Source organism: Hippocampus bargibanti, linkage group LG04 (genome assembly GCF_051943395.1).
Source record: "Hippocampus bargibanti isolate YZ-2025 linkage group LG04, ASM5194339v1, whole genome shotgun sequence".
In the NCBI taxonomy this organism is placed as follows: domain Eukaryota; kingdom Metazoa; phylum Chordata; class Actinopteri; order Syngnathiformes; family Syngnathidae; genus Hippocampus; species Hippocampus bargibanti.
Window position 1 is genome coordinate 17,463,779 of NC_142737.1, and position 24,483 is coordinate 17,488,261.

General features: G+C 40.3%; 1 protein-coding gene across 1 annotated transcript; it reads right to left on the reverse strand.

Annotated features, from left to right (window-relative positions):
• Nucleotides 1-24,414, reverse strand: gfpt1 (glutamine--fructose-6-phosphate transaminase 1). The gene is made up of 19 exons (XM_088994468.1): nt 24,329-24,414; nt 21,805-21,912; nt 18,455-18,562; nt 18,230-18,355; nt 17,011-17,069; nt 16,790-16,924; nt 16,653-16,714; nt 15,606-15,685; nt 15,415-15,523; nt 15,135-15,298; nt 14,072-14,167; nt 12,670-12,767; nt 12,431-12,551; nt 12,058-12,215; nt 7,506-7,620; nt 5,162-5,289; nt 4,725-4,892; nt 3,240-3,401; nt 1-1,541 (listed from the first exon to the last, which is right to left on the reverse strand). The coding sequence occupies exons 1-19, from the start codon at nt 24,333-24,335 to the stop codon at nt 1,497-1,499; spliced, it is 2,049 nt and encodes a 682-aa protein (XP_088850594.1). The 5' UTR covers nt 24,336-24,414; the 3' UTR covers nt 1-1,496.
• Nucleotides 24,415-24,483: the final 69 nt, after the last annotated feature.

Genomic DNA, 24,483 nt, shown 5'->3' on the forward strand with positions numbered 1-24,483 from the left:
TAAAGTTCAGATGTAAAGATTGTATTGAGTGCATTTTATGTTCATCCCGAAATTTCAATCCAAAGGTAAATCCCCAATGATTTTAAGTTGTTTTGATGTAATTGCCACTGCTCAGATACAACCCTTACAATTCAATTGTTCCATTATGTTGCAGTACATGAAAAAAGTATTCATTGAAATACATCTGTGAAGTATACATTGCAGATATTTCTTCTAGACACATGACCTCACAAAGATGACAAATCACCTTTTTTTTTCAAACAAGAGCTGGGAATCCCAGCCTAGGATGTGTAACCGTGTCCCACTAATATTGGCAACTTCTGTCACTTGAAAGATTTTGCTCAGTAACATGATCTTGAAACCTGGCATACAATGTTCAAATGACATGCACACATTGAGATTAAGGCATGATTGATGAACCGAGATGAATGTCGAAAGCAAACGAATGATAAAAATGGTAATAGCAGCTCCCGTTTCCTTCACTAACGTGTAACAATTATAGTATTCTCTCTTCTTGTCAGCATCTAATACCTCTACAGTATGATATTATGCAATAGCAGTGACAGTGTGTTTGAGGCCTTGTAGCATTTTACGTATGGCTTAAAAATAAAAAAATATATATATATCACATCCATATCAAAGGCACACATTTTGGTTTCCAACTCCCCAAAGTGTGTTTGGATTGACAGGACTTTTTTCCCCACTTCAACAGAAGACTAACATTTACATTTCGAATCATAGGGTAACCATACAAAACTGGATTCTGCTTATGACAATGTAAAAAACAAACAAACCAGCAACACATAAAATCACTTTCTACAAATGGTCCCAAAATTGCATTAACAGTAGTCAGGATGGAACGGTGTGGGCTGGCAGTAACTTCATCTCACTGGTATCACTTCATCGTGTACTACGAAATAAAGTACAGAATCAAATATTGTTCTTGTGCACAAACAAGAATTAGTCAACAAAATACCGGGATATGGAAAATTGTGTCATTTATACATATGCTTTAAAAACAATTAGAGCATAAATAAAGAACGTAACAAGACCATTTGACTGTGAAATAGAGGTATGCAAACAAATCCAACGGAATCAATAACTGTGCTCCAGGCTAATTTCTCACTTCAAATATTTGCCGCCAAATAAAATGAAAGCAACTGGAAGAAAGAAAGAAAAGAAGCAAAATGTTCTCAGTTCCAATGGTCAGTAACGTCAACTCTCTGCTTTGATGTATTAATCGGAATGAAGAAGCTCCTTTTTTGATGCCATGAGCACACAAGAGCGGGAGAGCAAAGAGGATAACACGATTGCCAGCCGAGACCACCACCAGTCTCCAACAACACTAAGAAGTCCAATAGGAAGATAGAACAGAGAGACGAATCTGACAGTAAAATGGTTAAAAAAGGACGAATGGAACGGGACATGTTGCTCTTCTTCCCCTTGATGTACGGCAGTTGACCTCCATCCTGCTGCTGGGTGACGTGTGGGTCATTTCATTCCACCGTCACTGACTTGGCCAAGTTCCGTGGACAGTCCACCTAAGCGTACACAGCGCAATCCAGTTTCAGCCAAAGCATTTCATCAACAAAACTCCAGAGTTTTGCAATGCAACAACTTTCATCTTTGTGGTTCAAATGGAGTAAGACTGGCTGTTGAAATCAATTCAACTTTCTGCCACTGTGCTGTAAGGTGCAGTCTGGGATCTTAGGTTCAATTTTCTGCTCCATTAAAACGTTGAACAAAAGGTGCACAAAGCATCAAGCACACGGTTGTTATGGTCGGCATAAAAGGTCAACTCTCCCCTCCGTTCAAATAATAGGTTGGAGTGACACGTATAAATAAATAAACAAACCCAAAAAAGAAAGAAACGAATAAGAAAAAAAAACAAGAAAAAAAAGAAGAAAACAAGAAAAAAGAAAATGAGAAAAAAGAGAAAAAAATACAAAAAAGAAAGAGAAAAAAATACAAAAAAGGAGAAAGAAAAAAAGAAAAAAGAGGAAAAAGAAAACAAAAACAGAAAAAAGGAAAAAAAATAGGACAAAATAAATAAAAAATAAAGAGAAAGAGAAAACAGAAAGATGAAAAGGGAAAAAAGAAAGAAAAATGTAAAAAATAGAAAAATATTAAGAAAAAAGAAAGAAAAAGAGATATAATTACAAAACTATTCCTCACCTAAATGGGTCTTACAGTGCCATGAAAATGAATTTATCACCTTCCTGATTTCTGCGTTCTTTGCAAGTTTATCACACAAAGATTTCAATTCAACAAACCAGAGAAAACCCAAGGTTAAAGGACAACCGACGTCACTTTTTCGTTTCTTAACTGACATCAGAAAAACGTTTTATAGCATCTGAAATACCCAAAACATGCAGTATGATATTTTTATTCAAATGCAAAACACCAATAAAAATGACTTAAAGTGCCCAAAATCTGCAAAAAATTGAGCTGCGAATTGGGCATTTTCAGAAATTCCCGCCCCCAATTCGTGACGTCTCGCCAAGACGTCTTGCATTGCTGGAGAATAAAAACAATGGCTTCAGATTCGGATAATATGCTTTCTTGTTACACATCCAGTTATGAATATGATTCAAATAGTTCTGAAGAGGAAAGCATACATGTTTGCAATCGATTAAAGAATTTATTCCGTGTCATTTTGAGGCAAACGGGCGGGGGGGAATGTCGCACCCAAAAATGGCCACCGCTGTTGTGAGGAATGAATCAGCCCGTTTCCACAGGCTGATAAATTCCTTCCATGGAGCTTGAACTCCCTCTTCTGGCGGCTTTTGGGTGCAACAAGGTTTTCAAACCAAACAGTATAGCAAAATACATACATTGACGTGATGGAAGGCTGCTACAATGCGTCTTTTTTACGCTCAGGGGGCGTCACGTACGGACTCGTCACCAACTCAAAAACAAGACTTCCTGAATGTTCAGCGCGAGTCTTAAAACATAGAATATAGCTATATGCGGTGGAATCTTTGTAAAATACTCTCAGTAGAAGTCATTTGAAGCCATTTTACAAATTATGGACACAACTTGTCCGAAGACGTCACGTCGGTTGTCCTTTAAATGTTTTTGAAGGAAAGTTAGTGTCCCTTTGTTGTCGTCGCCAGTACTTGACAAATGGCATCTGCGGTCCAAATTGATGTCAAAGAATGACAACGGTTGCGCTCTGTGGGCGTGCAGAGGTGAAAACCCCTTGCAGATGTCGGCGCGGGCGAGCATGAGGCACTTACGTCAAAGCCTCGGAGCACGGCCAGATGGAAAGAGAGCAACTGCAGGGGGATGACGCTCAGGATGCCCTGCAGGCAGTCAACGCAGTGAGGCACTTTGATGGTGCGGCACGAGTTGCTGATGCTCTCGTAGTCGTCTCGGTCGCAGATCACGATTGGGCGACCCTGTCAAAAGAGAAAGAGGAAAAAAAACAAAACAAAAAAACGGTTCCAACAGTGTCACACCTCTGATAACATAATGTGCTCCAGTTGTCCAATAGATGTCGTCATGTTACACGAGGTAAGCTACAGGCCACAGAATTTTATTGATTCCATTTGTCCCAAAAGTAATAAAAGGTGAAAGTTTTCCATCCATAAATCTCAAGCAATGGAACAAAAGTGCTAGAGTCAAGTGGACATCATGCATAATTAGGGACTTTTGCAAACTCTAATATGTTCAACTTTTATGAAGTAGTTTTACTGTACTGCACACTCACCGCCAGGAAAGAATTGTTAAAAATGAACATGGAAAGAAAAGCTACACTTCTTATGAATATTTCAATGAGGTGGGGCTTGGGTCGCCATGATGATTAACTCATTCACTGCCATTCCCAAATTTATTTGGGACTTGAAAATATGACGTAGAGCGCCATTCCCAAATTTGTTTGGGTTTTTGGTTTTTCTTGAGGCGGGATGCCGATGAGGGGATGGTCAGACCTCTGGCAATATTTTCCCCTCCCACGAGGGGGCAACATTTGCCTTTTGTACAGCCGCCCTCATTTCAAACTCAGATAACTCCAGACACAAGTTAGGAATTAACACTTTTTTGTGATAAAAGAAGAGGGTTCAAGGTTTTTTTACACGGCACTGAATGTTTATGTAGTCCTACAACTCAATATTCTAATATCACAGTACTACATTGGTATCAAGAACCTACAGCCAGAAAATTGTCATGTAATGCCAACTTTAACTCATTCACTGCCATTCACAAACTTATTTGGGAATTGAAAATCTGACGTAGATCGCCATTTGTTCAGTTTCGTTTTTTCATGCTTGGGTGCCGATAAAGCGTTTGCCATGGCCTCTGGACGTTTTTTTTTTGCACGAGGGGGCAGCATTTCCCCTTTTTCCATGTTAGCGCTTTGTTCCAGCTTCAGCGGTTGTTCAAGCACCATATAAAACAATATCATGTATGTATTGCATTGTATTTTGGACAGCCACCCTCATTTCAAGCTCATAACTCCAGACCCATATAACTTGGGAATTAACTCTAATGAAAGAAGAGAGTCTAAGGTTTCTAATGCTGTCTTGAATTTTTACGTGATCCTAAAACTCAATATTCTGTGGGCCGTGGAATTTGAGTGACAAGGACAAAAAACCTGGCACTGGAATGAACACATTTTTGCACAGGTCTGGCAGTGAATGAGTTAAAGAACAGGATTATTTTGGTGGGTTTTCTTGCCGGGGGGGTGAGGGGAGGGGTTCACCGATTGGCACAGTCGCTCCTACCTGGCGTGCTACGACTTGCTGCAGGGCATTCTGACATTTGACGTATGTGTGGTCTTTCATGATGATCATGATGACTGGCATGAGGTTGTCCACCAGCGCCAGTGGGCCGTGCTTCAACTCCCCAGCCAGAATCCCCTCAGAGTGCATGTATGTGATCTCCTTGATTTTCTGGGTAGGACATTACCAAAGTTGAACACTTCTACACTTACATCATAGACTTAATAAGTTAATTACTCCGAAGGAATCAAATGTGCTGTTGGTCCTTTAGGCAAAAACAAAAGCATATTTTGGCAGGAGCTGAAAGGAGTGACATTTTCCATGGGCTCCTCCAGAGACATTGGACACGTTACACATTAAAAGTGAAGTGAAGAGAAAAAAAGAAAAAAAAGAAAAATGATGACATTAAGCTGGTTAGAAAAGGGGAACTGTTTTCTCACCAGGGCTCCTTCCAAGGAGGTAGCATAATGGTAGCCTCTGCCCATAATCAGGACGCTCTTCTGCTGGTATAACTCTGTCGCCAGCCCCTGGATCTCATCATCCAAACTAAGAACCTCCTTGATCAGGTCTGATACGCATGGGAGGCAAACAAATGAAGATTTCAAAACATGTTGCGCAAAAGCCACGTGTGAAGTGTCAGATTGGAATGTTGACAATAAGCGGCCAGGCGGTCTTATGATGGTAACTTTACCGTTCAGGACATGCCGTCATCTGCTTTAAATTCAAAAAGGCACGCGAGGGCCACGAGTGATGATCCGCACCCTGCCTCTCTCCCTCTTCATGATCCTCATTGTTATTACAGTAAAGTCTCGTTATATCGATATTCAAGGGAGTCCGAAAAAATATCGATATAACCGGGACTATCGATATATCCAACCCTGTTTGCATGTAATTTTCTCCGTGCGTGCATAGAAATAGTATCGATATAACCGGGACTATCGATATATCCGATATCGATATAACGAGACTTTACTGTATTTAGAATAGCTGAAAAATGAATCAGACTAAGGCATCGCTTGATATGTGGCTAAAAACTTGCCTGACTGGTTCTATAAAGTCTGTGACCACAACATTAAGGATGACTACATGCTGTTTAAATGTTCCGACACAGATTGTTTATCAAAAAGTTTGCGGTGGTGGGGGTTTTACAACAGCATGGCATCCCACAGAGTGCCATGTCTAGTTTTTAGAGTAGATGAGCCTTTATTTGTCTCACAGTGGAGACATTTACATTTCACAGCAGCAAAAACAAAATACAAAATTGTTAAGGTAGACACTCTCGCGGCGCCATCTTGAAGTCATCAATAAAAAAAATAAAAAAAATAAAATAATAAATGTAATAATTTTCTCTCCATCATGTTTATAAAATAAGGCTAGCAAAAGCCTTGCCTGTAGATCACGATGTGGTGCGCTTCTACAGATTTGAAAAGTTGTCATTACTCTTTGGTCAGTCAAATTTCAACATTTAAATATTCATGAAGAACATTTGGGAGACATTAATTGCTTTTAAAGATTTTTTCAAATTTCCCAATCACTAATACAGTGATACCTCAGTTTACGAACTCTTTAGCCAACAAACTTTTCGCCTTACGAACATGAAATTCGCGAGAACACAATCTTGGCATACAAACTAGTTTTCGGGAAACACACGGAGCGCCACAATGGCTGGCAGACTAATTTTCGGTGGAAGAACACCAAACCACAGGGTCAAACAGTCCCACTGTGGCTACTGGACTACTTTTCCACACACCCTTTCTCTGAGTGGATACGTGGTTTGCTATCGAGTGGATACTTTTGCTTTATTGGGACCGAAAAAGACCCCACCACAGGCTAGTGTTCAGCCGAAGAGGACACAAAACAAAATTACGGTCGAGCAGAAGAAGATCATCGAGAACCACGAACGAGGTGTGCATTCGTGTGACTTAGTGTCCCAGTACCAGTATGCTAAGTCAACCATTGCTAAGGGTGTTTCTGTGTTGTCTAAGCAACGGTCTCAGGCAATAGAAGAGGTTGAAAAACTTAACAAAAAGCAGCTAGCAGGGGACATTGTGAATGAGGGTATAATCACAGAGAAAGCACGGGAACTTCACTCGGATATCATCAAGAGGAAACTTCATCAACAACCATCACAAAGGAGAATAAAATGACTTTATTATACAGTACAGTTTATTTCTTTAATTACAATCTAATAGCACATTTATTGTACATAAAAGAAGGTTTTTGTGTAGATTTAAGGCTTATTTAGTAGAAATTGTTTTATTGGGACCTGGAAACAGATTATTCTCATTTTTAATGGTTTCCTATGGAAAGTTAATGTTTGGAAGACGCACTTTGCGCCTTACACACACATTCTGGGAACCAATTAAGTTCGTAAGCTGAGGTATCACTGTACTTGACTTTCCTATGAATTTGCTGATTTAAACTTCTTGTTACTGAATTACTCCCTGGTGCTTTCTACTATCTTTGTGAATTCTTTATTTCCTGTGTTAAGCGTTTTGTTACAGCTTCAGCTGTTGTTAAAGCGCTATATAAATCAATATTTTCTACCTCATTACTTTGCTGCTGTGAAATGTAAATTTCTCCACTGCGAGACTAATAAAGGCAAACCCAATCCAATCCAATCCAATATGTATTGTTTTGTAAAGAAAATTGCATCAATGAGTATGTGGCACTCTGGACCCTTGCATGTTTCCTTTATATTTGGGATGATTCCGGTGAACAGAATGAAGTCTGCAGTGTGCTGTCCTCAGTAGATTTCAGTAGATGGCAAGACCTTTGACTTACCCGGAAGCACCTTCAATCCCTGGATGATTTCACGGCGTCTTGGCTGCATAGAAATCCTGTCGGCGCACATACTCAGAGCAAACATGACCAGGGCCACAAACTGGCTTGTGTAGGCCTGCACACATTTAAAAACAAGCCCCCCCCCAAAAAGTAAAAAAGTTGAGAGCTCAGCCTTTGGTTTCTATAGACACTCAAAACAAGAGGTTGGGGTCAATGACTCTCATGAGCAAAGCTCTCGTAATGGATTTTGTTTTGAGTGACATCAGTTTTGAAATCCCTAAAAATGACACCCAAAAAGGAATACGATCCCATTTAAAAGCAACGTTTCTGAGACACTGATCTCTTTTCTGCCATTCTGATAATGAATTCTGTCTCCAACTAATAATGCACAACAGATGAGACATGTGAGGTGAGGTGAGAGCAGGCAAACGTGGAGCTCAGTCGAAACCAAGGCTCATCCTGAACACATGCTTGAAACGTGGGGATAAGGAGCAGCGTGTCAGAAAATTCTTTGGTGACTTGACGTCCGCTGTCTTCAGCGACGTGCCATTTGTTCCTTCAACTCGCCGCATAGTCTTTCAATGCCCATTTGGGAAAGCCAACGTCCACCTGAAGCCAGTTCATTACATAAGATCCATTGGCTGCCAATGAAATAATTGGAAAAGCCTTTGCGTTGTCTTTTTTTTAAGTACAGTCCCCAAGGCCTCTGACTGAATGTGCTGCCGAAAAATGTGATCACAATATGATTCATGTGGAACAGACTGACCTTTATCTAAGAATGATGACAATGCTTCTCTGGAGGTGACCTGACAAACGTCAATAGGTCTCAGCATTCCGCAATTAAAATCCATTACAATAAAAATAAAAAATAAACGTTTTTATTAATTGTGCATAGAGCACATCACATCACAGTGCGCGAAATTACAGGAGTGGGATGTGACACATGTTCTCCAGTCATTTGGTGAGCTACGTGGTGCGGTGTTCCGCTCAGGCAGCCAAGCAGTGAATGATGGCGTCTCTGAGGCGTGCTTGCAGGCTCTGGAGCGGCACACCACTCAAGTCGCAGAGCCAAGTGAAAAAGGTTGAGGCAGGATGCGACCTGCGTATCAGTCTCTCTTTAAAACCAGATATTATGAATTGTGTGCCTATTTATATGCTTTAATCTGATTTTGACTGGTAATCTAATATGCATAACAATTCAGTATTTAAAGCAGAGTTTTAAATCTGGTCCTTGAAGGTCACTTTCCTTCCAAGCCTGTAGTTTGACACCCTTCATCTACTTCATGACTGATTTTTTCTTTGGTAATATATTAAGGGTCAAATATAAAGTCATTTTACAAAATCAAAAATTAAATATTTTTATCACACAAGTAACTAAACAAAACACATTGAATAAAGCATGAAATTATTTTGATTACTCGTACTTAAATAATAATTATAATAATAATAATAATAACAATTTATTATTATTATTATTAATCTTTTATCTAGAACTGCTTCATACAACAAAGAGGGTGTAGAAAGAGCTTAAGATTGAATGACTGTCTGTGTCTTTTGTGTTGTGTCACATTATGTTGTTTTTCGATGAGAAGGTTTCTTCAGCCGTCATCTGTACAAATTTGAAGGTTTCGGACGTTTCGCCTCCTATCCAAGAGGCTTCGTCAGCGAACTAAAGTCTGACTGGTCGTATCGGCCCTATTTATATATCCCTAATGTCCAGCCATGGCGGCGCCGGACATAGCTATGATAGGTCCTTACTCTCAGGTTGGGGGGAGCAGAGGACCACTCCCTGTGGCTCCACTGATTGTTCCTAGATTCCTGACTAACGACTGGCCCATTTCCCCCAGTCCACCGGTATCACCTCATCAGTATTACGAATATTGCTTAACCTGCTTTGCCTAAGCAGGCTATTGTATGAACGATCCAAATTGAACCTCACCCCACCAGACCGGTTTAATGAAGGATTTTGTTGTTTTATAAGAATTACAAAGAGTCCTTTGGCAACACAAAATTCCTACTTATTTCAAACCGATAAACACGTTAAAGTAAAAATTAGTGCATCCAAAAGATAGGCTACCAAATGAAAAACAAAGTAATGTCGTTTATACCATACATTGTAAGAATGAAAATTGTAAAGAGCAGTACATTGGGGAGACTCAACAAATTCTCAAAAAAAGACTATCAACATCGCAGGGATAATACAAGTGGGCCTCAATCGGCAGTACATTTGCACCTAAAAGCTAGCAACCACTCATTTGACGACAATGAGGTTAAAATCTTAGCGAAAGAACATAGATGGTTTGAAAGGGGGGTAAAAGAAGCGATTCTTATAAAACAACAAAATCCTTCATTAAACCGGTCTGGTGGGGTGAGGTTCAATTTGGATCGTTCATACAATAGCCTGCTTAGGTAAAACAGGTGAGGCAACATTCGTAATACTGATGAGGTGATACCGGTGGGAGTGGGGGAAATGGGCCAGTCGTTAGTCAGGAATGTAGGAACAATCAGTGGGGCCACAGGGAGTGGTCCTCTGCTCCCCCCAACCTGAGAGTAGGGACCTATCATAGCTGTGTCCGGCGTCGCCATGGCTGGACATTAGGGATATATAAATAGGGCCGATACGACCAGTCAGACTTTAGTTTGCTGACGAAGCCTCTTGGATAGGAGGTGAAACGTCCGAAACCTTCAAATTTGTACAGATGACGGCTGAAGAAACCTTCTCATCGATGGACCACTCCTGTACGACTGAGAGCTTACACAGATGTATTATGTTGTTTTGTTTTTTTGTTGTAACTACTAACTACTAAGTCTAACTACTACCAGTAAGACTTCAGTTGACGAAGTTTCTTGGATACGAAGCGAAACATCCGACACCTTCAAAGAAGTACAGATGACGGCTGAAGAAACCTTTTCATCCATGTAAAAGAGAGTATGTAGTGTCTACGTACTTTTATGACAGGTAATGTTGAACGGTTTAAACTTTGTATTTACAGTGTCCATTTTTTAATCATTAAAAAACATTCCATTGTTATAGTGTTCATTAATTTTCCTGAACTGTTTTATTCTCACTAGGGTCGTAAGGGTGTTGGAGCCAGCTGTCTTTGGGCAGTTGGCGGGGGACACCCTGAATCGCACCCCAATCGCAGGACACAGAGACAAACAACCCATCACTCTCATACTCACACTTAGGCACAATGTAGCGTTAGTGTTCAACCACCCTGCCGTGCATGTTTTTGGAATGTGGGAGGAAACTTGAAGGCCCGGAGAAAATCCACACGGGACCGGGTAGAACATACAAACTCCACACAGGGAGGCCGGGGCTGAAATCCAACCTGGTACCCTTACATTGTAAAGTTGATGTACAGTGAGACTTTGGCTTATGAACTTAATTGGTTCCCAGACAGAGTGTGTAAGGCGAAAGGTGTGTATCCCAAAAAATAATTTTCCATTAAAATGAGAATAATGCGTTCCCAGGTCCACATAAAACATCATTTTCTACTTTCTAATTTTCTAAGCCTTAAAACTACACAAAATATGCCTTATTTTATGTATAATAAATGTGCTCTAGTATTCTGATTAAATAAATAAACTGTACTATACAATAAAATGATTTTATTTACCTTTGTGATGGTCGTTAATGGTTTGATGGAATGGAATGCTCCGGTTTCCTCAGCATTAAACACTTGATGAGGAACGTAACCTTCTTCTTTCACCATCTTGAGGAATGATCCCTTGTAGGTGCTTTCTCTGTGATAATTGTATCTAGTGCTTAATCAGTTGTGATCTGTTTAGCTGGGTTGATAGCCTTTTGCATCAAGTGTACAGATGACTTGTGCGGGTTATTTGTGGAGCCTAATTGATGGGATATTTTAACCTTCCAGTCTACGCTCTGCTTTTGCATTTTCAACTTTCAAACTTTTTTTTCGTTTTTTTCCTTTATTTTTCACTTTTGTTTTTTTGGTTTAAAACTCCGTCATCTCCCTTTCGTGTGTATGTGTGCGTTTTCTCTCACTCTCTCTCTGTCTGCCTCTTTAATGTTTAACCCCCCACTGCTGGGATCTTGACCAATCACGTGGCTTTAACCGAAGACGCCATTTTGTTTTTTGGTGAACAGCCTCACTCTCTCTGTGTCTGTAACCCCATTCCCCACTGCTGCGTTTATGACCAATCACGTGGCTTTAATCAAAGACTGGGGCCGGGGAATAGAGAAATAAATGAACTCGGCTGCCATTTTGTGGTTAGAAGAACGGGCTTTTTTATTACATGTTGAATCGTAATCGTTCGCGAACGACACATCACTCATTGTGGCAGCTCCGTGTGTATCCCGAAAAATAGTTCATATACCAAGGTAAAATTTTCATTAATGTAACATTCGTAAACCGAAAAGTTCGTAAGCCAAGGTCTCACTGTACTATTTGCTCGATTAGCGGGCCACCATTATTTTATTATTTCCTATGCAATCAATTGTTTGGAAATCTGAGGTGCACCATCTCGCAACAGGTTTTATTGAACTTCACATTGATAATTTTGAAAGAAGTAGCTGCTGCCTCACCTTTGTGCTGGCCACACCAATCTCAGGTCCAGCATTGATGTGGACCCCACAGTCTGTCTCCCGGGATATAGAACTGCCCACTGTGTTTGTGATGCCCACAGTTAGAGCCCCTCTTTCCTTGCAGTAGCGCAGGGCCATCAGGCTGTCAGCAGTCTCTCCTGAGGGATGAGACGTAGGGGAAAACAAAGTCATCGTGACTTTTAGTTTGGTAGAAAATGATACACGTAAGGCTATAATTAAGCAAACCTCAAAGAAACCCCATGACGGAGATCACACAAAAGAATATAAACAAATTACTAAGCAATACACAGACCGGCCCACTGACATGGACAGTGGTGAACAAACAAGGCCTGGACATACGATCAAACCTCACCTGACTGGCTAAGAAAGAAACAAACATCATCTCGGAAAACGGGGGTGTTCCGGTCCAGGAAATCGCTGGCTAGCTCCACCATCACAGGCAGCTCCGTCAGCTCCTCCAGGATCTGACGGGTCTGTCGGAGCAACAAATTTTTAAATCACTACCAGGTTTCATGTCAGAACACGTTGCCCACAGGCCGAACTAATGTGTTGAACAGTGATAATTTACACTAAAATTGTCTGTCTACTCACCGCGACGCCGGCATGGTAGCTGGTGCCGCATGCAATAAGGATCAGGCGTCGACATCTCTGGATCTCTTTGATGTGGTCCTTCAGTCCACCCAAGGTCACTGGGAACAAACCCAACAACCAATCCATCATCCTGCCTAACCATTTTCTACATCATTAAAACGCAACTATGAGAGCGCTGAGAGAAGTCAGCCACTCACAAAGTCATTCTTCATGTGTTATGTTTTCACATGGTTTCTAATCCCCCAGAGTGAACCCCTGCTGATTTGTGACTCGCTATTTTTGTGTGTAGAACAAAGTATTGTACTGTATTCATCAAAAAATAAAAATGCACCTATTTGGGAATTTACACATATTTTTGTGCTGTTAACGTCATAAAATACCAAGACTACTACTTTATGTTAATAGCTGGCCATTTTCATTTAATTTCTGTGTAACCTCCCTGTGCCAATTTGTATTTTTTGGCACAAAAAGCCCATAAATGTCACAAGATGTTTCCAAAGCCCTGGCTATTATCATAGTACTACGTTGGTATCATAGTAATGGCGACTTTATCTCATTCACTGCCATTCACCAATTTATTCCGGAATTGAAAATTGGGTGCCAATTTTCTTTTCCACAAGGGGGCAGCATTTCCCTTTTTTCAATGTTAGCGCTTTGTTCCAGCTTCAGCTGTTGTTCAAGCGCCATACAAACTAATATGTATGTACTGCATTGTATTATGGACAGCCGCCCTCCTTTCAAGCTGATAACTCCAGACCCATATAACTTAGGAATTAACTCTAATGAAAGAAGAGAGTCTAAGGTTTCGAATGTTGTATTGAATGTTTATGTGGTCCTAAAACTCAATATTCTGTGGGCCCTGAAATTTGAGTGAAAATGACAAAATCCCTGGCACTGGAGTGAACACCTTTTTGCACATCGTCTGGCAGTGAATGAGTTCAGATATTTCACGACAAACTATAACTGACTGTGTTGAAGTGATAAGCTTGACAGAGAGTGGAGCTAAGTTTAGAATTACAAGTCAGTCTTCCCCAAAAGTGCATAAACATGCACCTCACCCACCCAAATTCAACCATTTTAAAGATACCAATCATCAAAAGGTAACATGTAAAATGATTTTTTAATATCTGAAAGTGTTTTGGAATCATAGTTTGTGGTATATTTATAATTTGTACTTGTAGCATACACAAACATTCTTGGGGTAGGTTGTCAATAACTTGCATTGTTTTGCAATTCATATGAGGGCTCGGTGTTGTCCCTGTGAATAGTAAAGGTTCACTCTTATTTCATTTCAAGTTATGTGCAGATATATGGTCATGTATATTCATTAAAAATGAGAGTATAGTTGTTGGGATGGACAATGATCCATCAGAACATGTTGAGCTGAGGCAAGCTATCAAACCTGTATTGTCATCAAAGTTGACTCTTCCTCTCATGGTGTTGACCACAGACTCAGGCTGCTCAAAGATTTCCTTTTGCATGAAGGAGCTGAAATTACCTGTGGTGTATGGGTAAGACAAAGAAACATTCATGATACGTTTAAAAACTGCTGCTGAAAAACAACAATGGGCTTTTGCTCTCGCCCACATGTGAAGGTTGACAAACATTAAGTTCCAGCAGAGCAGTAAAAATATTGGTTCACAGTTCTTGCTTGAAAGTTTAAGGGGTTACCACATGCTTGATACATCGGGTAAAACACAGGCTTTCCATCAAGAAAAACAAAGGCGGGACAAGAGGGAGTTGATGTTGTTCCATCCCGAATAAACTGCATCAGTGTTTTTTAGTTTCCCCTACAAGAAATTTGGGTCATGCGAATTAGGTTAGTCAGCAGATCGCTTCCAGAGGCGGCTGAGAAATGATTGGACCACAGAGGAATGTGTAAGTGAGCCAATGGCAGCTAATTTCTGCTCTCTGCTGGACAAAAGCAGTACAACCAAGGAATGGACAACAGCGTACGGTGCAGGTATTTAAACGGACAGAATCAGTTATACAATACACTTAATACAAATACAAATACATTTAATTTCTATGCGCCTTTCAAAACTCTCAAAGACACTTTAGAGGCATGGGATTTTTTTGTGCGGGTGAGCAGCGGCAGCCATTCGCGCCAGAGTTCATTCTACCCGGAAGCGCCACAGCAGCAAAGTTATGAAAGGAAGAGGAAAGGAAAAAAAACACACAAACTAAATAATAAATATGACAACACAAACACAGTCATTCATTCTTCAGCACTTGCTGTACCCTCTTTGTGACATGACTTTGCACACAATGGAAATAAAATGGAGGATCCATGCTTCATACGGGGTACACAAAATCTTAAAACAGAAGCTTAAATTACAGGAATCATTGATGGTAGTATTGAACTGCCTCAAAAGGCAGATCACTCCATTCAGCGTCATACTTATCATTTGACAGTAAGACAATACCTGATGCAGGAAAGAATAATTTAAGGACCTTCAACTCACCTTTCATGATTTGCTCTAACTCCATCTGAAGGGTTTGGATAGCACGGGCAGGGTAGTCCCCGGCACGGCGTTTTATCCTGTGGATGGACAGCCTTCCCTCGGTTACAGCGGCCACGTCATCATCCTCCAGGAAGATCACTCGATTGGTGTGCTCTATAACCGCACTGTGGTCACAAACACAAGAAACACAACATTGATTCCTGTTCGGATGACACCACAAAAGCAAGATGGTACTTTGGAGTTGAAAAGGATGGCTGCGAGGACGTGGGGATGCGCATACCTTGCATCAGAGGCAAAGTAATACTCAACAGCTTTCTCATCCACGGGGAACAGGCTGGTGTCCTGGTCGACTCTGGGGAGGGAACCGCAGCTTTTCTTTTCTTTGCCAGCTGTCAAAAATAAACATGAACTATGGGGTGTAATCAAACTGAGACATTATAAGAGACAACCATGGCTTGAAATGGCACTTACAGCAGCGGTAGACCACGGGAATGTGGTCTGTTGAGAGCTTGTGGTCACTTCGCACACCGATCAGCAGAGGACTTCCCCTCCTGCGCATCAGGGAGAAAATTTGCTAGAGCGCAACATGTAGATACAAAGGTAAAATGGCGTTTCAATCGTGGGGTGAACTAACACGTATTTGAAAACCAGAGTTTGAGACATTGCAGGGTATACATGGAAACATTTCATAATTCATGGACCTGATCAATAACCTGTAGCACAGACGCTCCAAAAATCACAACAGCGGCACGTCAACTCGAGTGTCTCATAAAAATCTCTGATAAGTGAAAAGGACAAAAGTAAAAATTTTGTTGTGAATAATATACTTGTTTAGTGTGTTGTTTGTTTTATTATTTATACTTTAAATGCTTGCCAAAAAGGGATTGACCGTTACTCAAGAGTGACAAATGTGATTACAATTATGTATAACAAGGCATTTTTATTTGTTGATTCTTTATATTTAAATGTATGTTTGTTTAAAAAAACCTATATTTTCTATGTTGAATTTGAGTTCTAAAAATATTGCGAATTAATTGTTCAAATTCAGGAAATGGGGCGGCCCGGTAGTAAAGTGATTAGCACATCGACTTCACAGTGCAGAGGTCACGAGTTCCAGTCCCATTTGGGCCTCCCTGTATGGAGTTTGCATGTTATCCCTGGGCCCGCATGGGTTTTCTCCAAGTCCTCCGGTTCCCTCCCACATTCCCAAAACATGCACGGCACGGTGATTGAACACTCTACATTGTCCCTCGGTGTGAGAATGAGAGTGAAGGGTTGTTTGTGTCCTGCCATTGGCTGGCAACCAATGAGTTATTTGGATGGATGGATGGATGAAGGAAATAAATGTAAATTACTTTGATAATCAGTTGTGCAACATTGTACTGAACGTCACTCAACACGGATGAGTGACGGGGGTAGTCAAAGTATGACAAAAAGGTTGCGGAGTCCACAGACCAGAAAACGTTGGCAATTACTGCTCTAGACTACCAAAACAGGGTTGAAATAGAGAGAAATTACCTTGTAACAACTGCCTCGGCAGGATAACGAACACTCTTAAAGACCAGCGCAAAAGCACCTTCCTGAAAAAGTACAAAGAGCCACATTTCATTTGATGATCAAAAATTGTGCGTGCATATATGCGTGTGCGTCCTTACCAGTTGCTGTGTTACCCTTTCCACCAGAGTGGCAAAACTGATGTCATCACTTTCCCGGTTGTCGTACATGTACTTCACCAGCTTGGCAATGGACTCTGTGTCAGTATCTGACTCAAATTCATAACCTTTGCTAATCTGCAGAATGGGAGTCAAGAGTAAATTCTTGCCCGGTCAAATGTGAAAATAATAACGATGAATGAAGAATAAAATGTTGTGCTCACCAGGAATTTCCTCAGATCTTTATAGTTTGTGATAATTCCATTGTGAATAACAATGAACTCTGCAGAGCATGAAGAAAAACTATTAACCCTGAATGCTAAAACCAATACAGTACTGTCCCAAATGGCTCACTCCTACTTATTTTCTCAAATATTATTCACATAAAGATCAATTGTATACAGTAACAATGAAAACAGCGTATTACATGATACCGGTTGAGGAGAGCAGCAGACTGAGAGAGAGAGAGAGAGAGAGAGAGAGAGAGAGAGAGAGAGAGAGAGAGAGAGAGAGAGAGAGAGAGAGAGCCTAAACTACCAGTAAGACTTTAGTTTGTTGACGAAGTTTCTTGGATTTGAAGCGAAACGTCCGACACCTTCAAAGAAGTACAGATGACGGCTGAAGAAACCTTGTCATCGATGGACCACTCCTGTACGACTGAGAGCTTACCCTGACGTGTTCAGGAGTACTGTATTTCCTATTTGCTGAGATAATTCAAGAACATTTTTTTTTTTGCATGGTGTATGATAATGTGCCAAAGGTTCCACACAATAAAACCCGAAAGCATTTTACTTTATTGAATTGGTGAGTGGGGGCTTTGAAAACAAAGAAGAACTTTATCTGACAAGAATTTTACTTCCCCTCGCTGGGAAAATAAGTTAGAATTGCACAACCTATCCTTGTGAGCAAATTTTGGCAAATGTGTGCAATAATCATCAGCTTGATAAACAATGCTCGTGCGGTGAATAGTTTTCTCTCAATAAATAAAAAGTGCTGACTAACATATTTTGAACTAAGTCCAAGAGAAATGGGCCTTTTGTGTGAATAAAGTCTTCGATCTGTAGAGTTCAACTGACCAATATGTGTAACAAAAAAGTATAGAAATAGCCAAGACAAAAAAAGGATCTGATGAATGCATTCACTATTTAAACTCTGGTCCTCAAGGGCCGCCGTCCTACATGTTTTCCAAGTCTCCCTATTGCAACGCCACGTGCGTTGCAATATTCAAGGGAAACAAGGGAAAATTTCAAGGGAACGGACTCATGTCAGACTTCCGCAGAGCTTGCTGATGATCTGATCATTAGAATCAGGTGTGTCCTTTGAGCCTGTACCCTTGAATCAAATGCGTTGCAACAGGGAGACTAGGGAAAAAAAGGACGCCGGCCCTCCAGGACACCGGCCCTCCAGGACACCCCTGATTTAGATGACGGGCAAATTACTCACCATTCGTCTTGTCTGATCTGTGCGGGTGACTATTGACAGGGCTTGGTTCTCCATGGGTAGCCCAGCGGGTATGGGCAATGCCGAGATGAACATCCAACTCCGCCCCCAGATCCAGGTCGTGCTGTTCTACAAATAAAATAAAAACCTCAAATACCCTAAATCAAAACTGTGGCCCATTTGGGAGACATTCTTTGATTGTGATGTGATAAACTACTTTCAGCTTACTGTGTATCTCCTCATCAAGAGCCTTCACTTTCCCACGCTGTTTGATCAACTGGATGGACTTGGCATTGGTTTCCCAATCCTTTACGTTATCGCCATCAATGCCCACACCTGAAAACAAACAACAACAAAAACACTTAAAGGAAAACCAACGTCACTTTTTTGTTTCCTAACTGACATCAGAAAAACGTTTTATAGCATCTAAAATACCCAAAACACGCAGTATGATATTGTTATTCAAATGCAAAACACCAATAAAAATGATTTAAAGTGTCCAAAATCTGCAAAAAATTGAGCTGCGAATTGGGCATTTTCAGAAAGTCCCGCCCCCAGTTTGTGACGTCACGCCAAGACGTCTTGCATTGCTGGAGAATAAAAACAATGGCTTCATATTCAGAGAATATGCTTTCTTGTTACACATCCAGTTATGAATATGATTCAAATAGTTCTGAAGGGGAAAGCATACATGTTTGCAATCGATGAAATAATTTATTCTGTGTTATTTTGAGGCAAACGGGCGGGGGGGAATGTCGCACCCAAAAATGGCCACCGCTGTTGTGAGGAATGAATCAGCCCGTTTCCACAGGCTGATAAATTCCTTCCGTGGAGCTTGGACTCCCTCTTCTGGCGGCTTTTGGGTGCAACACGGTTCTCAGACCAAACATGTACAGCAAAATACATTGACGTGATGGAAGGATGCTACAATGCGTCTTTTTTACGGTCAAGGGGCGCTCCTTTCATGACGTCACGTACGGACTCGTCACCAACTCAAAAACAAGACTTCCTGAATATTCAGCGTGAGTCTTAAAACGTAAAATATAGCTATATGCGGTGGAATTTTTGTAAAATACGCTCAGTAGAAGTCATTTGAAGCCATTTTACAAATTATGGACACAACTCGTCCGGAGACGTCAGTTGTCCTTTAACGCCACATTCAAATTTCTAAGTGAGACAATTAGAATAGCAAAGCTACCTGTCCATACAGCTAGAGCAGGGGTGCTCCCACATTTTCAGCATGGGAGTCAAAATGATCTACCCATTATATTTATTGAGAAATATATTGAGCATTCCTGCAATTTATGTTGATGTATAACCACATATGGATTGGATTTGCCTTTATTAGTCCCGCAGTAGAGAAATTTACATTTCACAGCAGCAAAGTGATAAAAGGAACAACACAACACAATTCTGTATTTTTTGCCATTACCCGAGTTCACTTTGATAACTGTCAGACAAGACAAATGCCTTTTAAAAATGTCCTGCTCCCATTGCGTATGAACTTGATCTTTTTTCTAATTGGTCCAGCTCCCCCACTCATTTGTATACCCTATCTTATGTTTAAGAGAGAGAAAAAAAACAAGCGAAAAATTAGGATGTAACGAACAGCTAGCTTGTTAACTTTGCAACTATCAGGGGCGTTGTTTGAGCATGCAGTGTATCTAATAATGAGATGTCACGTGATTGGTTGTCCGGCGTATCAATCAAGTGAAGGGATGGCTGATAGGCTGATGTCTAGTTTTTATACTAAATAAATAACTCAACCTTTTATTTGTATAGCGACAGTTCATGACAATGTCACATCACCTTGTCATGCAATCTACCAATAGTACCCTGGAGATCGACTGGTCGCTCGCGATCAGCATACTGAGCACCCCTGAGCTAGAGCATCCACCGATATTCAATTTTCATTATAACACAGTAACTGCATTTTGATCTGCACAGTCAGAGAGTATTTATTTATTTTTTTTTTAACAACAATGAGACCGATCCATGCGCACCAAATCCAGCAGACATTTAAACAGATTCTTCCCCCAAGCCATGAACTCTTTCAACAGTAACCCAAATAGAACTGTATCGTGTATCTTTGAATTTTTTTTTATGATGATGATACTAGTGCAGCGTGTTCTACCGGAAACAAATTCCTTGTGTGTTCTACATACTTGGAAATAAAGATGATTCTGATTCTGATTATTGACACTAGGGTAGAACTGTTTTGCCATAAGGGTCCACTTCGTCTGTGTAAGCTCTCAGTCGTACAGGAGTGGTCCATCGATGAAAAGGTTTCTTCAGCCGTCATCTGTACAAATTTGAAGGTTTCGGACGTTTCGCCTCCTATCCAAGAGGCTTCGTCAGCGAACTAAATACGATACGATAAGTCAGACTTTAGTTCGCTGACGAAGCCTCTTGGATAGGAGGCGAAACGTCCGAAACCTTCAAATTTGTACCACACTTTGGCCTTTTCTATTAAGTCAGAACTGCGTTTTTAGTCAACTTGGAGGGACTTGTCAACAAGTTATATGCGATTTGTTTGTGACAAGTCGACAGCATGACCTGCCGCGTGCCCCAAGTCAGCTGAGCAAGGTTCACATCCAACCTTAAAGGACAACTGACGCCTCCGGACAAGATGTGTCCATAATTTGTAAAATCACTTCAAATGACTTCTACTGAGCGTATTTTACAAAGATTCCAGCCCATATAGCTATATTTTGCGTTTTAAGACTCGCGCTGAATATTCGGGAAGTCTTGTTTTCGAGTTGATGACGATCCCCATGTGACGTCACGTTTGGAACGCCCCTGACCGAGAAAGCGACACACAATGCATTTTGCGGTACTTTGATCTGAAAACTTTGTGTTGATCCGTGTTGATGGCAAAATTAGAAGGAAAACACATAAATAACGCAATGGTGAATCGTTGTGTGTTGCACTAAGACAACTATTTGATATTCGCTGACACAAATTCCTAGCAGACAATCAGCCCATTTCCAATGGAGCATTTCCAATTCTGCATTTTATGGGTACTACATTGCTGTCATTGACGGCTCGAATTGATGTGGGAGGACTCCTTTAATCGATTGGAAACATCTATTTCCTCTTCAGAACTATTTGAATCATATTCACAACTGGATGAGTAACAAGAAAGCGTCTTCTCCGAATCTGAAGCCATTGTTTTGATTCTCGAGTAAGGCAAGAAGTCTTGGTGTGACGTCACGAACTGGGGGCGGGACTTTCTGAAAATCCACAATTTGCAGCTCAATTTGTTGCAGTTTTAGCACACTTTAAGTCATTTTTATTGGTGTTTTGTATTTGACTAAAAATATCAGCATGCGTGTTTTGGGTATTTTAGATTCTATAAAACGTCTTTCTGATGTCAGTTAGGAAACAAAAAATAGGTGTCGGTTGTCCTTTAAGGACAACTGTGTGTTCACTTTCTATAACCACAACAATTGTGCATTCATCGTGCAGTGCAGCAGCTATATCAAGGTAACTGTCCTCTGGGTCGTCAGCGAAGAGATTAGCCAAGAATAAACAAAGCAGTAGTACGATGCTGATAACTGTTTTCTCATCTGACTCACCGGCAGAGTCGTAGCCTCGGTACTCCAGACGCCGCAGGCCCTTGAGGAGGATTTCAAGAATCTCACGGCGAGTCCTTGGTACATGGTAGTTAAGATAGGCAAAGATTCCTGGAGGGTGTAGAGGGATAGCATTAACATTGATGATCAGTAGAAATGTTCAGGAAGGCTCGGCGGTATTCTTCTATAGTATGGTTGCACAAAAGTGCCTCACCGTTTGTGGGAATTAAAGGAATGTCCATACACATCTATTTTCACCACGCAATACATAAGATAAAATCACCAAATAGTCCCCTCCTTGTTCATCTGTCATTACATTTCTTCGAAGAACTGATAAAAATCAACAAAAGTTCGATGGGTTGGACTATATAATCTATACAACACCACATTCTTCCACCAATATATTTCGCCGTAAAAATGAAAAGCATATCATTGCGGATGTGTGAGGGGTACACAAATGACTCTTGTGAGTGTTACTGAGCTTTACAACCTGTTTTGGACAAAGGTATGTGTCAAGAATCAGCATGTGTGTACAGTCAGTATTGTCTGAGCTATTAGCAAACAAAATGTGATGGGAAATCCCTCACAAAAGAAACTACAAGACGTTGAACCTCGTGACGAACACAATCTCCTCCATTTTGCACACTGACAGATTTGTTTTAATCTCAAAGAAAATCGTGAAAAGCAAACAGACTGTCACCACAAAATAATGTGCATCAAATGTAAAGACCATGTTTGAAATAAGATTTTAATATTTTGGACTGGCATAAAAATACATTCCATCTTAATGATGTTAAACATTGAAAGTTGCAATCTAGAGCCATTTGAAAATTACATTTACTTGTGCATCACATTGAAACAGTTTTTTATTTAGCTTGAAGATCACACTTTCGGCAAATATTTGACTTTACCAACATGTCCATGAGAGTAATCACAGTGTACACTTGGTCAAACAGTGAAGCACTGATGAAGCAGTGGCAGAGGACAGCTGAGTTCAACAAGGCTTTCATTCAGAAGAGAAGGAACAGTGAGGATTTTTTTAAGGAACAGGAAATACACTCACGCGACATTTTCACTCGAATATGAATAAGTGTTTAATTCATACTAAACAATACTAACAGACAGCACATCTAACAAAAAAACAACATTTCAAAAGGGGGATAGAAGAAGCGGAGCGAAAACAATTCAGTGCCTTTATACAAAATGGAAGCAAAAAAGACACCTCTCTATAAAAACATCACTTCAAAGAGACTTCATTTTCTCTTTTCCTTTCAAATGTGTCATCTGATGGGTGTCGCGTATGGCAATGTAACGCTGTATGGTGATTTGTCAACATGTTGGAAATATTTCAACTGTGTTCTTTTTTCTTGAGCCACAATATTTAGCAGAGGGAATCATACTTTACCTGTACAACTGTGCAATACTGAATTCTTGAGAGCTGGATAAACTGCACTGCTATTCATCAAACTGTATTTTGACAGCTTGTTTTATGACGTTAAAAATTATTGAACGTTTTCATTGCAAATTCTGAGGGCAATTTTTTTACAGACATTTGTTTTTTTATAGGAGGACACAGTTTTTCCATCCATATATGGAAAAAAAACTTACATTTTCATTAATGCGTAGACATTTATGCAATCCAAAAGTAGGAGAGGGAATTACTCTAAAAATATTTCATATATTCTTGGTGTCAGGAGAATTCTAAATTGCTATTCTATACAGCAAATGGGAGGAGAGAGAGAGTGTGTGTGAGTGAGTTTGTGCTTTTGTTCTGATATCTGTTTTTATTTTAAGGCCATATTGCCCCTTTGAGAACCTCGACAATGTCGTTTCACATTATAGTCTGATAATTTACGTACATAATCATAATGGCCAATCAGAGTCCGACATTATTCTAACACTGATTTGAAATATCCAAAACACCAGAGAACATTCATCGTGACACCTAAAAAAGTATAACAATCAGTGACGATGATAATGAACAGACCAACCTTGATTTCCTTAACTTTAACAGCCATATGAAAAATGTCCACACTACAGACGCACTCAAGTCTCTCGTTATTGGCATTGGCTCCTTCTTTGTTCAGTCGATCGGCAAACTTGACTCGGGCTCATTAATGGTTGTACAATAGCTTTAAATAAAAGAGGGGCATATTTAAAGTTAAAATGAGTATCTTCACTACGAACTGCGTTAATTAGCCAACTAACATGATAGCTAGCTTGTACCAGTTTGTCGTCATGTCTTCCTTACATCCTCTTAATTGTTTAATTTTGACATTCAAACCTTGTATGCCACATGGTGAATTCAAATTCAGCATTGTTTATGTAACATTTTAGTTATAACATAGTATGTACTACGTTTCTGATTGGGTTTTCGCAGTTGTTAGCAACCTCTGGCTAATTTAAACAGGCTCCAAGAATAGCCTTATTTATACATCATATGGATCGTCGATGCCATCCGACAGTTTCTCGTGAACGAAGATTACCAATTAAATGGATAAAATATAGAAATGCATGCAACACTCACCACACATGACTTCTATTCGGCTGCCAGTTTCTTTCACTCGGGCAGCTAGAAACGCCCGTCAAGTAGTCTGCGCCTTTCATATTTTTTGGGACGAATCAGAGTGGAAAGGCAACTTTTGCATGTTTTGTGATTGGCCAATGTAGTCTGTCAATCAG